At 34.6% G+C, this 13,606-nt stretch overlaps 1 protein-coding gene across 2 annotated transcripts; it reads right to left on the bottom strand.

Annotated features, from left to right (window-relative positions):
• Positions 1-2,390: 2,390 nt before the first annotated feature.
• Positions 2,391-12,497, bottom strand: LOC103323392 (cysteine synthase-like). Of its 2 annotated transcripts, none has more exons than XM_089045709.1 (10): positions 12,008-12,497; positions 9,053-9,162; positions 8,573-8,630; positions 7,003-7,266; positions 5,430-5,567; positions 5,086-5,137; positions 4,896-4,975; positions 4,508-4,567; positions 3,555-3,635; positions 2,391-2,726 (listed from the first exon to the last, which is right to left on the bottom strand). In XM_089045709.1, exons 1-10 carry the CDS (start codon positions 12,272-12,274, stop codon positions 2,706-2,708), a joined length of 1,131 nt encoding a protein of 376 aa, XP_088901835.1. In that variant the 5' UTR covers positions 12,275-12,497; the 3' UTR covers positions 2,391-2,705. The 2 variants fall into 2 exon arrangements, with proteins under 2 accessions (XP_088901835.1, XP_008223611.2); XM_008225389.3 differs by having other exon boundaries at positions 2,391-2,709.
• Positions 12,498-13,606: the final 1,109 nt, after the last annotated feature.

The raw sequence follows: 13,606 nt of genomic DNA, 5'->3' as shown, positions 1-13,606 counted from the left end.
TGTTGACTTTGGAGTTGATTTTGGGTGTGTTTCTATGTTTAAATAGTGTTTGGGTTTTTTTATAAATATATGTCTAGGATTGGGTTTATTTATAAATTTGTATAATTTTAACTTCCGACCACCACGCTTTCAATTCTACTGAAAATTTAAGTAAAAATTAAAATAAAAAAATATTAAAAGAAATAGTTTGCTCTCTCGAAAAACCTACATGAAGCCCTTAAATGATCCTCAAATTTATATCCGAGTTGTATTTTGGTCCATAAACTAAATTATTAGTTCAAATGGTCTACAAACTCTTTATTATTAGTTGAATTGGTCATACCGTAACATTTTTAAAACTATTTTCAAACAAAGATTTGTTTATTATATATTATGTCCACATGAAGTCCACGTCATCGAAAATAGGGGCTCACATTTGCCACATCAGCATTTAACAAATTCATTAACGGTTTGTGTAACGGTGGGGGCAATTTGTAGAGTTTCCGGGAGTTTGAGTATGTATTTGTAAATATCCCTAAAATTGGGTACGAACTTGAAAATGACCATATAGTTTGGGGGGTCTTTTGTAGAGAGAGATGGTAGAGGGGGATGAAAAAAAAATGCAATTTTCATGTTCTTTTTTCATTTTTTAATGTTTGGTAGGAAAGACCCTTGATTTATATAATTTTTTTTATAATGATTTTTCCATTTTAAAATCACCTTTGAAAATGAGAAGACTAAAATATCCTTAAATTGATAGAAAATTGGATGGTGTTAAACTCGGATACAAATCATGGATTTTGAAAAATTTAGGTGACATTTCTCTTAAATTTTTCTTTAAGGTGAAAAATTGAAACTGATGTATAAGTTCATGTGACATTTCTACATAAATCCCTAAAAATCACTGCAACCCTAAACAATTAGCTTATCGTTGTACCATTGTTTGGCTCTGATTATTATAATCATCTTGGAAACAAGGATCAAAATTTCAGACTTTTATCATCATCATCATTATCTTGGAAATAAGGATATGAATTTGAGACTTTTAAAACGGAATTCGATTCAGTTGTGACTCCATGAATTTGCTGTCATATATCCTTCCCATCATGTTTCTCCTTTTTCCCTCATATTTTTCTATTTTTATTTTCTCTTAGAAAGTAGCACAATCGTAGAAAACCCAAAAGAACTTAGATGAAGAAAAAATTAAATTAAATTAAAAACACGAGGGGAGAAGGAGAAGAAAGAGCAACAAACATGGTGGGAAGGATATGATGTCATATTGATGGTTTAGGGCTAGCAGTGGGTTTTTTTTAAGGAAGAAAAACTACAGGGTTTTATAAATTAAGTTTAAGTTTTTTCATTTTCTGCATGAAATAAATAAATAGAATAATAATCCAAATTGGAATTTATCAAGTAAATATATATGATATGACACATGCCACATGATTGGGACTAAAGTATTTTTTAGTATTTTGAATATTTTACCATTCCCTGCCCAGATATTGCAACCACCACGGGTACCCCAATTCATTGCCACTTAACAAGAACCAAGACATCAGTAGCTAAACTGGCTTTTGGGACAAAAATATCAAACACCAGAAAATCCACTCACATGGTAATTCTCTTAAAACTTTTAAGTAAATTTAGGTTTTAGCCAAAAAAAAAATTCACTTTTGGAAAAAACCAAAAGCTTTTTAAAAAAAGACAGAAAAACCTCTCAACTTTCAAATCAAAGACATGCAAATGTAAAGGATTCTTTAGGAAATCCAAAGATAAATAAGGGCAATTTTGTCTATTTTGGCTTCTTTTACAAAATTTCTCTCCTTTGTATTTGTCCAAAGTCTCCCAAATTTTTATGTCAAAGAGCTGCAGTAGGCGAAACAATAGAAAATATGAATTTAGATTAATAATTCTCAACAAAATTGTAATCATCAAATACAATAACAAATTTACATGAAATTAATGTAAATCAACAAACACAAATAGAAATACTGACAACTTCGGCAAATGAGGCTTGCAAGAATTGCAATGTCCTAAAAACATATTTCACCCCAACCCTTGCAGTTTTTATTGGTGTCCACCTCCCAAGATTCAACAATCAATAATCCTAAATTGAAGCACTTCAATTTAAGACTCTTGCAAACTAATTATATATTTGTACTCTCAACAAAACTCGAAAGAATTTAACAAACATAAAATAGAGTACTAGAGGATGTTATATTTTTCCCGGAAAGAACTCTCTCCAGCCTGAGGATATCTCAAGTTGATGAAGGGTGCTTGATTTATATTAAACTCAATGCACCCCTGATAAAACAACGTATCTACGAATTAGTGTAAGTTCAAGAGATGCAACCTTTGCATCCTTGTGCATGTTGAACAGCAACAAACACAAATCTAAGGAAACCGAACAGTTGGAGAAACTTATTTTTCATTCACTATAGAAATTAAATATTATTAAATAATAATAAAAATTCCAACAGCAGCCACCGGTGGAGAATTATATACCGTGATCCTCTCTTAGTAATACAGAAGAAATTCTAGAGAAAGAATTCATGTGTGAACGGGATATTATGAATGAGAGTTTCAGAATAAAAAATTTGCGTAACTGTCAATAAATTTTGCTCGAACAAAGGAACTTCATGGTTCGGGTTGCATTTTCTCACATTCTTCTCTGATTGACTGGAAAAGTATGGTGGAGAGATATCGTTCACCAAAACTTGGAAACACTACCTGTAAGCAATCAAATTCTGAAATGAATTGATTCAAGAAGAATTGAAAGGAATAGAGTTTTGAGGTAATTATATAAAGCGCATGCCCTACAGAGATCATACAGAAAACAGCCCAAGAAAACGGTGATTGTGTGAAAATTCAGAACATGACTAGGATGCCTCAATTCAATGGTCCGGATTTTATCTTGCAAGTCCATAGAGCACTACTCAATATGCAAAATGATGGAGTGACTTTTATTACTTTTACCAGACTTGTAAAAGTAATATCAGAATGTGCATAATCAAATTAAATCCGTTGGGAATGCCCTAGTTAAGAATGAAGATCAATCCCAGACTCTTGTACATGGAAAGTTAAGATGGATATCAGACCCAGCAAAGGTGTAGGAAATATGCATCCAGTGAAACCATCTCTTTTTCATTCTTATTCCCCAGTCAAATCAAGCCATCTCACATGAAAAGATTCTAAACACAAAGGTGTTTAGATTTTCTTAGTCCCACCCCAAGATTTAGGAAATAAGTATCCAACGATGCCGTCTCTTCTTTCATTCTTTTTCTCCCAGTCAAATCAAGTTTTCACAAGTAACAATGCTAGCACAAACGTCTGCATTTTCTTAGTCCCAACCCTAAAACCAAAAAGCCCATTTACAAGGATTTTTACAATTTTTGGACCTCTTCCTCTGATCATCCATTAAATTTTAAAGCCTACATCTTCTATGTTTTCTACTCCCCATTCCCTCTTTCTCTCAGGGCATACCAATTAATGCTGCAGCTCAACTCACAATGCGTAAGTTCCATCAATTTCATACAGAAATAATTTTTACACAGAAAAATAGAGAGATGATATACCGTGATAAGCTTCCCTGCATTTTCAGGTCTCTTACCAACCTTGAGAGCAGCAGCAGCAGCAGCCCCAGAAGAAATACCAACCTGATATGATACGAAGTTAAAAATTAAACCACTAAACTAAAGAATTTAATATAAAAACATATACATAAATATAGTCTGGAACGTGGTCTAGATTCATAGTCTGGATACACCAGTATGGCAAGAGAACATTACTCCATATGCAGCAACCGTAGAAAAATCGTCGAAATTTCTGATATTATTGGTCAAAATGTCAAAAAAGGGGGATCGAAATGGAAGAGGGGGGGAAGATTATTTCTTCATCCCGGATCGAAATATCAGCAAAATATTGTTGAAATCATATTGGTTGGAATGAAAAAATCACGCACAAGTCAGTTTCTAGGTTGTGCGAGTCAGCACTTTTGCTGTTATAGATGTGAAGAAGAAGATGTGCGCCCGAACTTTTTCTTTTGAAAGTTTTTGGATAGATAAACAATAGGGGCTGGCCTCCTTATAATGAAATATACAGAGATGGCCTCCTTTGAATGAAGTGCACTGTTTTATTTAATTTGCTTTTAGGAACCCTTTCATTAAAGGATGGGTATCTAATGCTGCTGTTAAAGAAACTAGAACCCTAGCCCAATTGACTAACGGACCCAAGTACTTTTAGAGAGCCTTGTAGATGCTCCTGCATCAAACTCCTCTGGTTGGAAAAGACTCGTCCTCGAGTCTTGATCGTCATCACCAAAGACTCCATGAGAAAACTGAATTCTTCCTTTCCAAACAAAGAGATATTTTGAATATCGAACCATTCTTGAACACTTATGATTATTCTCTTTCATCACAGGTAAACTGACAATGACTAGCCAAAACATAGGTATGTCAATCATAGTTCATCGCTTATGATCTCCCATGTTAAGTGATTAATCCCTAAAACAAGGACTAAAAACGCATACCAACAAGCCTTCCTGGAGTGCTAATTGCTTCGCAGTTTCAACAGCTTCATCACTTGAGATCTGCCAAAATCACAATCTGTGAGAACTAAACTAAAAACCAACTTCACAAGGACCTTATGTGATTAACGATACATAGATGAATGACTACAAAATTAACATTTGACAGGATAAATTACAAAGGAACCCTGATATTTTTATTTCTTTATTTTTTTTGGAAGAAAGGAACCATGATTTATACTGCAGAAAAGCACAATTCTATCTTATTAACTTATAAAGTAAGCTTTGATACAATAACATTTTAAAACTTATTTCAAGTATACAGAGAGAGAAACAGACATACCCAAAAAAAAAAAAAAATTGAATAGATTAAATTGGAATAAGATTAGACCTCTATAATTTCATCGACAACATCCTGGTGCAAATTTCTAGGTATAAATCCAGCTCCAATCCCTTGAATCTTGTGGGGACCTGTATTTTAAAAAATGAAAAGTAAATGAACATGAAAATAAGTAATAAATGAGAAATTTTTTAAAAACACTGCACACTAAACTCATTAGAAGGCTGGTCCTCTATCTTACCGGGCTTTCCACCTGAAAGGATGTTGCTTTCCGAGGGTTCTACACCAATAATCTGTTACTTTAATGATCAGATGATGTCACTCAAATGGGAACCAAAACAAGAAGAGAAAGGATAACAAAAGAAAGGCAGGGAGGAAAATTATAAATAAATAAATAAAACACAAAAGAAGAGAAATTCTCTTTGAAAATAATTCACCCTCCACCCAGTACACAGATATACCAGGATCTACGTCAAATTAAATTTGCCCTCTAATTGACACAGTCAAGGCAAGGCTATCAGATTCAGGCTGGTCAGCACTTTTGCATATACAGTTTGGAAATTATGAATCAGAAAAACAGCATACCTTTATTTTAGGATTTTTCTCTTTAAGGAATTGTCCTACCCCAGAAATGGTTCCACCAGTTCCAATTCCTCCAATAAATATATCCACTTTGCCTCTTGTATCTTCCCAGATCTCTGGACCAGTTGTCTCATAGTGTATCTGCATACAAAACATATAATGAATTTATACACATCTAACCGTATTGGAAGCCATAATGGTATTATGCTATAACTACAAAGAGGATCCCTATGACAATTTGGTATCCTTATGGTAAGGTGATGAAGGTCAAACTCAAATGCTTTATAGACTCCATGTAAAACCAAACTAATCATTTACAGCAAGCTTTGAAGCACATGATCAAAACCGACTGAAGAAGAAATAATCAGCCAAGGTAAAATATCTCTTGGATTTGAGTTGACTAGTATCTAATTCATTAACTTCATTTGCTTTCCAAGGTCAAGCTCATGCACATATAGTTCTTTTTGTTTTTGAGAAGCAATGTACTACTCTGGAATATATTGATCGATGACTACTTTGGGCTGTGGGCTTTTCAGTATACATATGTGAAGCTCAGCACAGTAGAAATATTTCTTTGCACAAGATATAAGCACCATTTCCACCATCACTGTGGACACTCTAAACCCCTCCCAAGAGTACATGGCTAACATGACTTCTAGTGTTTTGGGCCGGCATATGACAATTAAAAAAAGGGAAAAAAAAAACATTGAGACATAGTAGTTAATTAAAGGCTTAATTGCTCTTGTGCACCCTCAAAGTATGGTCAAATCATGCATTGCCTCCTGGAAGTCAAAGTGATCCACCTTCTACCTTTAACAGATGTTTTGCATCTCACTTTGTTCTCCATCATCAGGTCCGTCAAAAAATCTGTTCAAAATGTCAACATGACAGAAACAGTACCCACTGTTTTGCTGAAATGTATTCCACGTAAGTGTCAAGTGTGCAATTAAATAATAGAATATTTTCTTTTAAAAAAATTGATTACTAAAATTAATGTTTTAAAATATTTTAAAAAATCCCCAATCCCCTTCTTCCCCTCCCCATTACCCACCTACCCCGCTGTACCCCCGACACCCCACTCTCCTCCCTTCCTCCCCACATTGTGAAATCCCCTCTCTCAACCCGATTCCCACCACCACCCCAATGTTGGTGTGACCTTGTTTTTGTTGCTCGATTTAGACTACCAATACACACGCTCAATTTACATTGCAGTGGATTGATTTATTTTAAAATATTATTTTTAATAGTTCAATTCATAAACACATGGCATTTACGTGGCATACATTTCAGCAAAGTTGTGGGTCCCAGTCATGCCACGTTAGCATTTTTAACTAATTTTTTGGCGGACTTGATAAGGAACAAGGTGAGACACAAAAATCGATCAAGGGGGCAAGGTGGGTTTCTTTAACTTACCAGGGGGCAACGTGAGTTACTTTGACTTACCAGGGGCAATGTAATACTGTAGTTTTAGGGAGCACTAAGCAATTAGCCTCAAAATAATGTAACATGTGGCTGAACAGCCTAGCTGCTAAAGGAGCCAATTGTTCAACAAAGTGAGAATAGGAAGCCAAGATACCTTAGGATTAGCAGGATTGTCAAACTGTTGAAGCATGTATGCATTGGGTGTGCTTTTGAATATTTCTTCAGCTTTCTGAACTGCTCCCTTCATTCCCTTTGCTGAATCAGTCAAAACAAGCTCAGCTCCAAATGCCTTTAGAAGAACCCTTCTCTCCAAACTCATTGAAGCTGGCATTGTCAAGATGAGTTTATATCCTTTAGTGGCAGCAATAAATGCAAGCCCAATGCCTGTGTTTCCACTAGTGGGTTCCACCAGAACACTCTAAAAATAAATGAGAAAGAAACTAAGTCAATGTGTACAGAAAGCTAAAACAAGAAACAAAATTAAGCTTCTTAGGCATGGCTGGTTTTACATGAACCAGAACCACAAATAATCCAGACATATGAATCATTCACCTTGTTTCCAAATGACAACATTAGAGCCAGTCATAATGCGAATTAATAATTAAAACAAGTGTACGGTTCAAGATTTAAACAGCCAAGACCAAATTATGGGAAAGGCCATTGCTGCATAATATCCACAATTTGTTATGAGTTCAACACAAACCCAGAGAGGCATGACAATGCAACATGTAGCCAATTCTAAAACACATCCGATTGCAGGTGGTAAATATAGCACAATACATGCGGCTGGGACATCCAGTATCACAAGCCATTTGGTCAGTTAGAATTGGTAAAGGGTCTTTTACCAAACCAAAATCCAAAAACTTTGGTAATGTGCAGTTTGGTAGTTTTCGGTATCAGTAGTTTTTCATCTAATATAAAACCTGCTGATATACATGTACAGACACGTACACATTAACTAAAATTGTAAGGTTACTATTAGTGACCTAAACATTTCCACAAGTTCTTTGATATATTTTGGTAATAACCAATTCAAAAAAATTAATCAGTAGTTGGTCGATTGGTCATTTTCAGTATTTACCAAAATCAAACCAACTATTTCGATATTTTATGATTTTGGGTTTTTCAATTTTCAGATTGTGAAAATCGGTTACCATACCAAAAATAAATTCAGTTGATAATCGGTCTGTTTGGTTGTTACCAAACCAAATGGCAGCCATCGTCACAATTTTGAAGTAAGATATAGGGATCTCTAAGAATTACTCCTCCGCGACAGGAACCCTAGTTTGAATTGGCATCTGATCCAAAAAAATCTAATGCCTGGTCGGAGAGTCATAACTTCAGGCACAGGGGGTCCAGAAGGGGCAGATGCCCCGGCTCTTTTTTTTTTTTTTTTTGGGTTGTGTGTGTGGAAGAACAATAAGTGATGTTTGAAAGATATTCTAACTTATATACCCTTAAAGAATCACTATTCCAGCAGCATTCCCTAATCCAATTGATTTCCATTTTATTTTCCATATTCTAGCCTATCCCTTTCAATTTTAGACCCCATATACACAGTCGCACGCCTCTATATATATTATGAGTTTCAAGCTTTCATTCTATAGTCTGAGCTGCTCCATGTCAAGTAATATTTGGGCTCCACCCTTGGCTTTAGGCATCACATTTGACCAGGCATTCATGCTAATAATACAGTATGTTGAGTAATATCCATAATCAGTTACCTGTCCAGGCTTTATAAGTCCTCTTTGCTCAGCATCGATTATCATACTGTACCCTATCCTGAAGATGAATACCAGAAACATTAACAGTGATATTAAACATTTATTATTGACATTCTATGTCTACAGTACTGAGAAAACAAATAGAGATAATACCATAATATAACGAGACATTTGCAATTATATAATCCTCATACAAACATCATTATCCTAAACCTAAAATACAAGATGTGGGGTCCGTAGTTACTTTTTGAGCTGATAAACATATTAACGTACAGTTATCTATGGCAGGCAAGTATATTGAATCATCCTTGTTAGACAGCTGTCTCGAAACAGCATACCTAAATTCATTTAATTCCTATTCTATTCTTATTGTATAGGTTAGGGTTTTTTTTTTCCTCTCACTTCAGTCTGATCTTAATGTTTCTAAACCATGTAAAACAATACAAATAATACACAGAATTGTAGTCATTGCCTCCTCACCTGTCCTTGACACTGCAACATGGCTCCATAATCTCAAGCTTTGCAGCAATGTTTGCAACAGACCCCTTTACGATGTTATTCAGGTACACCATCGGTGTTTTTCCAATAAGCTGCATCACCAAAGTTGCCAGTGTAACATATGAATTAACAAGAAACCTATGCACTTCAAGTTTATCAAAGAAAAAAAAGTCGCAAATGTCTCGGTCACATGGTTTCTAGTTACTGGTACTACGGAACAGAAAATGGCAAGTTTAATACTACATCACTAGGTAACAGAGGGGATAGCACCATTACTTAGAACAACATTTCAACTCAACCAAATTTGACTATATTTTAAGTACTCAACACAGCGTCAAAGATTTTCTTCCGTCTTAGCTACTTTTTTTTTATACGAAATCAGGCACAAAAAAAAAATGGCAGGCTTTATTTTGAATCCTGATAGAAAATACAGAAAAATCAGATGTGTGGTTTTGTACAACATAAAAACCAAAAAAATTCAAATTAATTTGTAGGGTAGATTTGGAATAGGCCCCATAAAGGTGAGAATATAATTTCTTTAGTATACTATAAATATTAAAATCTGCTTTTGAAACATAGACTTTCAGTACAAAAAGCAACTTGAAGGATCTCATAAAATGATTAAAGTTATTCTACTCCCGCAACAAAGTAATTCAAAAACGACATAATCACGTAGATAAATACAGTTTAATTTTCCCAGCATCTACAGTTCAATGAACTCCAATTTTGCTATATAAGTCAATCTTAATGAAAGTTATACAATGTAGCATTTGATTATAAAGAGAAATAATCATAAATTTCCACGCAGGTACACTACAACACTCTGACTTTCAATTATTCCAGAACTTCCGGATAACAACAAAAATAAACCACTTAAGTTAACTTAAGTGTCTAATGAATATCGTACTTCCAATTTTACTCTTGAATAAAGTGAAGAAAAGGACAAATTGAATTAGAATACAAACAATAAATCACATCCAGCTTCATGAGTCTACCCACTCATACTTTCGTCTATAATCCACCATCACTCATCTTCTTCCTTCCAGATACCTTAAACATACTCAAAATCATTGCTAAAATTAAACAACTTTTGAAGCCCTAAACCTAACAACACTCAAATTCGGTCCTTATGATCATTCTCTTTTCAAATATTAAAAAAAAAGATTGAAAAGCCCAATAGAGTGGATGCTTCAATTTCAGCGGAGAACTTCATGGATGCTTCCAGTGATTTAGTAGTCTTATGTTCAGTTTTTTACATTAGGTGGGTGTGAGTGTGGATAAAGTTTGAGTTTACTTACAATATTCAATATGTAATTCAATTTGGGTTCTAGTGAGTGTAATTTTGGAATGTGGTTTACACTTGCAAATAATTAGATTTTTCTTTGAAGAGAGTTGGGTGTAGATATTAAGCTCAGTTAACTTATGGACAAGTTGGGGTCAAATACAGCCATCCTTTATTCAATAAAAACACAAAGTTTGCCGTCTCAATCATGTTTATCATGAAAGGAATGAGGCTGATGGCTAGGTTCAGACTTTCTTTACTTATGCTTCTCAGTTTTCACTTTTGATCCTGATTGTTGGGTGCATCTCTTACGGGATGATATGTTTGGAGTGCTAGATCTTGTTTAGCTGTTTTGTCGTTTTTGTGTAGGCCTTTTGGCCACAATCACCAAAAGAAAAACACAAACGTAGCCTAATGACAATAACTGCTCACTTTCAAATTTTAGACTATAATTCTTTAACTTTCATCCTCGAGGTAGAAACAAATATTTTTTATCTCCTATTAATTTAATTTCTCAATGTCATAATTTTAAGGAATTTCTGATTAAATAAACAACTCAATAGTGTCCATTTATAGTATGAGAAAACTATTTATTTGCTGACCAAGTAACACCTAATGGCATTGAAATTAAAGTAATGGAAATGGGTAGCACCCCTTTGGTGCTTTAAAGATAATTTTATATAGTTATCAGGAAATATAGATACCTACATAAAATAGTGCAAAACTGATTTAAAGTTATGTAGAATTCATCCTTCTTTTTATATTGTGTGATCACACAAGTCCCAGTCTCCCAGAAAGATCTTGATATAGACAATTACCAATAACTTGGATTCACTTAAGATAACCTGCTTCATATATCTTTATAAATTTGTTTAAAGTTTACAAAATTGTGCTGCCTAACCGGTGCATCAAAAGAATTAAAAAAACAAAAACAAAATAGGACAGATACAATTGTTGGCCATCTGTATCAAACTGAGAGCACTAGAATTCACAATATCAAGTACACGGAAAAAAAAAAAAAAACAAAACAAAACAAAAGTGCGAAGACTACTTATCGCTTCCTCTCAAAATGTCTTAGAAAAGGTCAAGTTTTCTTGTTAAATGGTAAATATATAATTCACCATAAGAGTGACTTGAAGTCATCAAATACATCGTTCTCTTGTATTTTCTCCACCAATAAATCTAACCCCAAGCATATTCAACAGTAACAGTTGACCACACAAGCATCAAATAGAGCACCACAAAAAAACATAATAAAACCAGTTTAAATAAAGTGGACACTCCTAGCTTCCTTATTCTGAGCTACTAATGTTCATAATCTAGTCTAGCTATATATAGTTTCAACCAAAAAAAAAAAAAAAGTTCATAATCTGGATCATTTAAAAAGGAAATTTTATATAAAAAAAGACTTAATATTGCATATTCAGTACACATTGAAAATAAATTTCCATACAATTAAAAGAAGAATCAATCACAACTCCATAACAATCGACCAACAACATCAATATAAATTAAACGAATCTACCAATGTCCATGTACCTAAGCAGCTTAAATTAATCAAACTTGTAGATCTAGAACCATATTCATCTTCAAATCAAACGAAGAAACCCAACCCAATTCGTATTTCTCAGAGACAAAGTCAAAATGGTATTTACCTGAGTGACATCTTCAGCAATGTTGAGACCCTCAACAGCGGTCTGTGGCGTCACAGAAACAGCCTTGCACACCACAGAGGAAACTGAAGAAGGCTTCCCTATCTGGCGCATGCTCTTGCTGTTGCTCTTGTTGTTGGACCTTACGCTCAAAGACGTGGTGGTGGCGGGGCCCACCCCCACCACCGATAGCTGTTTGGGAGCTGTGAGCTCTGATTTTGGGATGCAGAGCGAGGATGTCAACGGATTGATCAGAGAAGCAGAGCCCATTTTTCTTTGGTTTTGCTATCGCTCTAGTTTTGTTGACTGAGTTGAGCAAAGCGAAACTTTTAGTGCTTCACTGTTGCACGGTTTGTTTATGTGTGGTGTGGGTGTGGATTCCGTAGACCGTAGGGTATCGCTGGCTGCTTTTCCGAGTCCAATACTTCAGATAAGACATGTTAGTCCCTATACTCTCAATTTTAATAATTTCGTATCCTTATTTTTCTAATTTGTTTCAATTGGGCTTCAGCATTAACTTCACTATCAATATCACCGTTAATTGCTTGCGTGTTATATGTGGGTCCCACGAGTTCGATGCTTTCGATGTCAACTAAGGCGCATTTTCGACCACTTATTGTATTCCTGCCCAAACCCCTCCCTGACAAAAAAAAACAAGGCACGTGGCTGCATCTAATTGGGCCAAATTAAAAATCAAAATTAACAAAAATTAATTCATCAATATTCAAAATAAAAAAGGATATTGATCCCTTCCTAACAATTATGGAAAACTTAAGCAACTTTGCATATTAAACCCAAATTTCTTCTTCTCATTTCTTCGCTGTAATTGAGCGACTTTGCATTTGAGAACAAAAGAGTATAGCCACTCCGCTATACTATTTATAAAGAATATTTATATATATAAAAAGATTACTAATGCTACTATACTCTATTTCTATATAATAATAAAAAAATATCCCTAGTATAGCCGGACAAGTATACTCTTTGAGCATATTAGGAGTATAGCCGCACGGCTATACTATAAATAATAATAAAAGATGACCCTTCTAGTTGCATTAGTTTATAATTTATAAATATTAAATATTAATTTGATAGTTTCGACATCTCCAAAGCAAATATTGAAGAGAGAGAAATTTCACAGTAAATCAATTTCTTCTTTTTTTGGGAGAATATTTGCCTTTGGTATACCTCATTCTCTGGAGTGCTACTAAATTTTGTTATTGCACACATTATTTGTTGTAAAGAATTGCATACTGAGTTGGAATGTTCTTGGTAATTGCTTCATATTTTAAACAACATTTTACATAAAGAATAAGCTTAATTATGTACATGCCCCATGTGCTTTCCAACTTATCTCAGATTACCACCTACAAACGGCTCAAATTACCCCCCCAACGTTTAAAAAACTGTCTCACGTTACCCTTTTCGTCAGCTTTTTGTGAAGTTCCGCTATTACTAACGCATCTTGTGCATCCCCCCAAAATTCCATAACAAGAACCTATCCCCTTTGTTACTGTTCATCCGACCATTTTTAGGTTGTCATCTCCTCCTCAAAGGCCACCCCAAGCCACAATATGGGTATCAAAAGAACCAGCACGTTGT

The sequence above is a fragment of the Prunus mume genome, linkage group LG2 (assembly GCF_029339155.1).
Source record: "Prunus mume cultivar Tortuosa linkage group LG2, ASM2933915v1, whole genome shotgun sequence".
Classification (NCBI taxonomy): domain Eukaryota; kingdom Viridiplantae; phylum Streptophyta; class Magnoliopsida; order Rosales; family Rosaceae; genus Prunus; species Prunus mume.
Note: the sequence above shows the minus strand (reverse complement) of the source record. Positions and strands in the feature narration are given on the sequence as shown.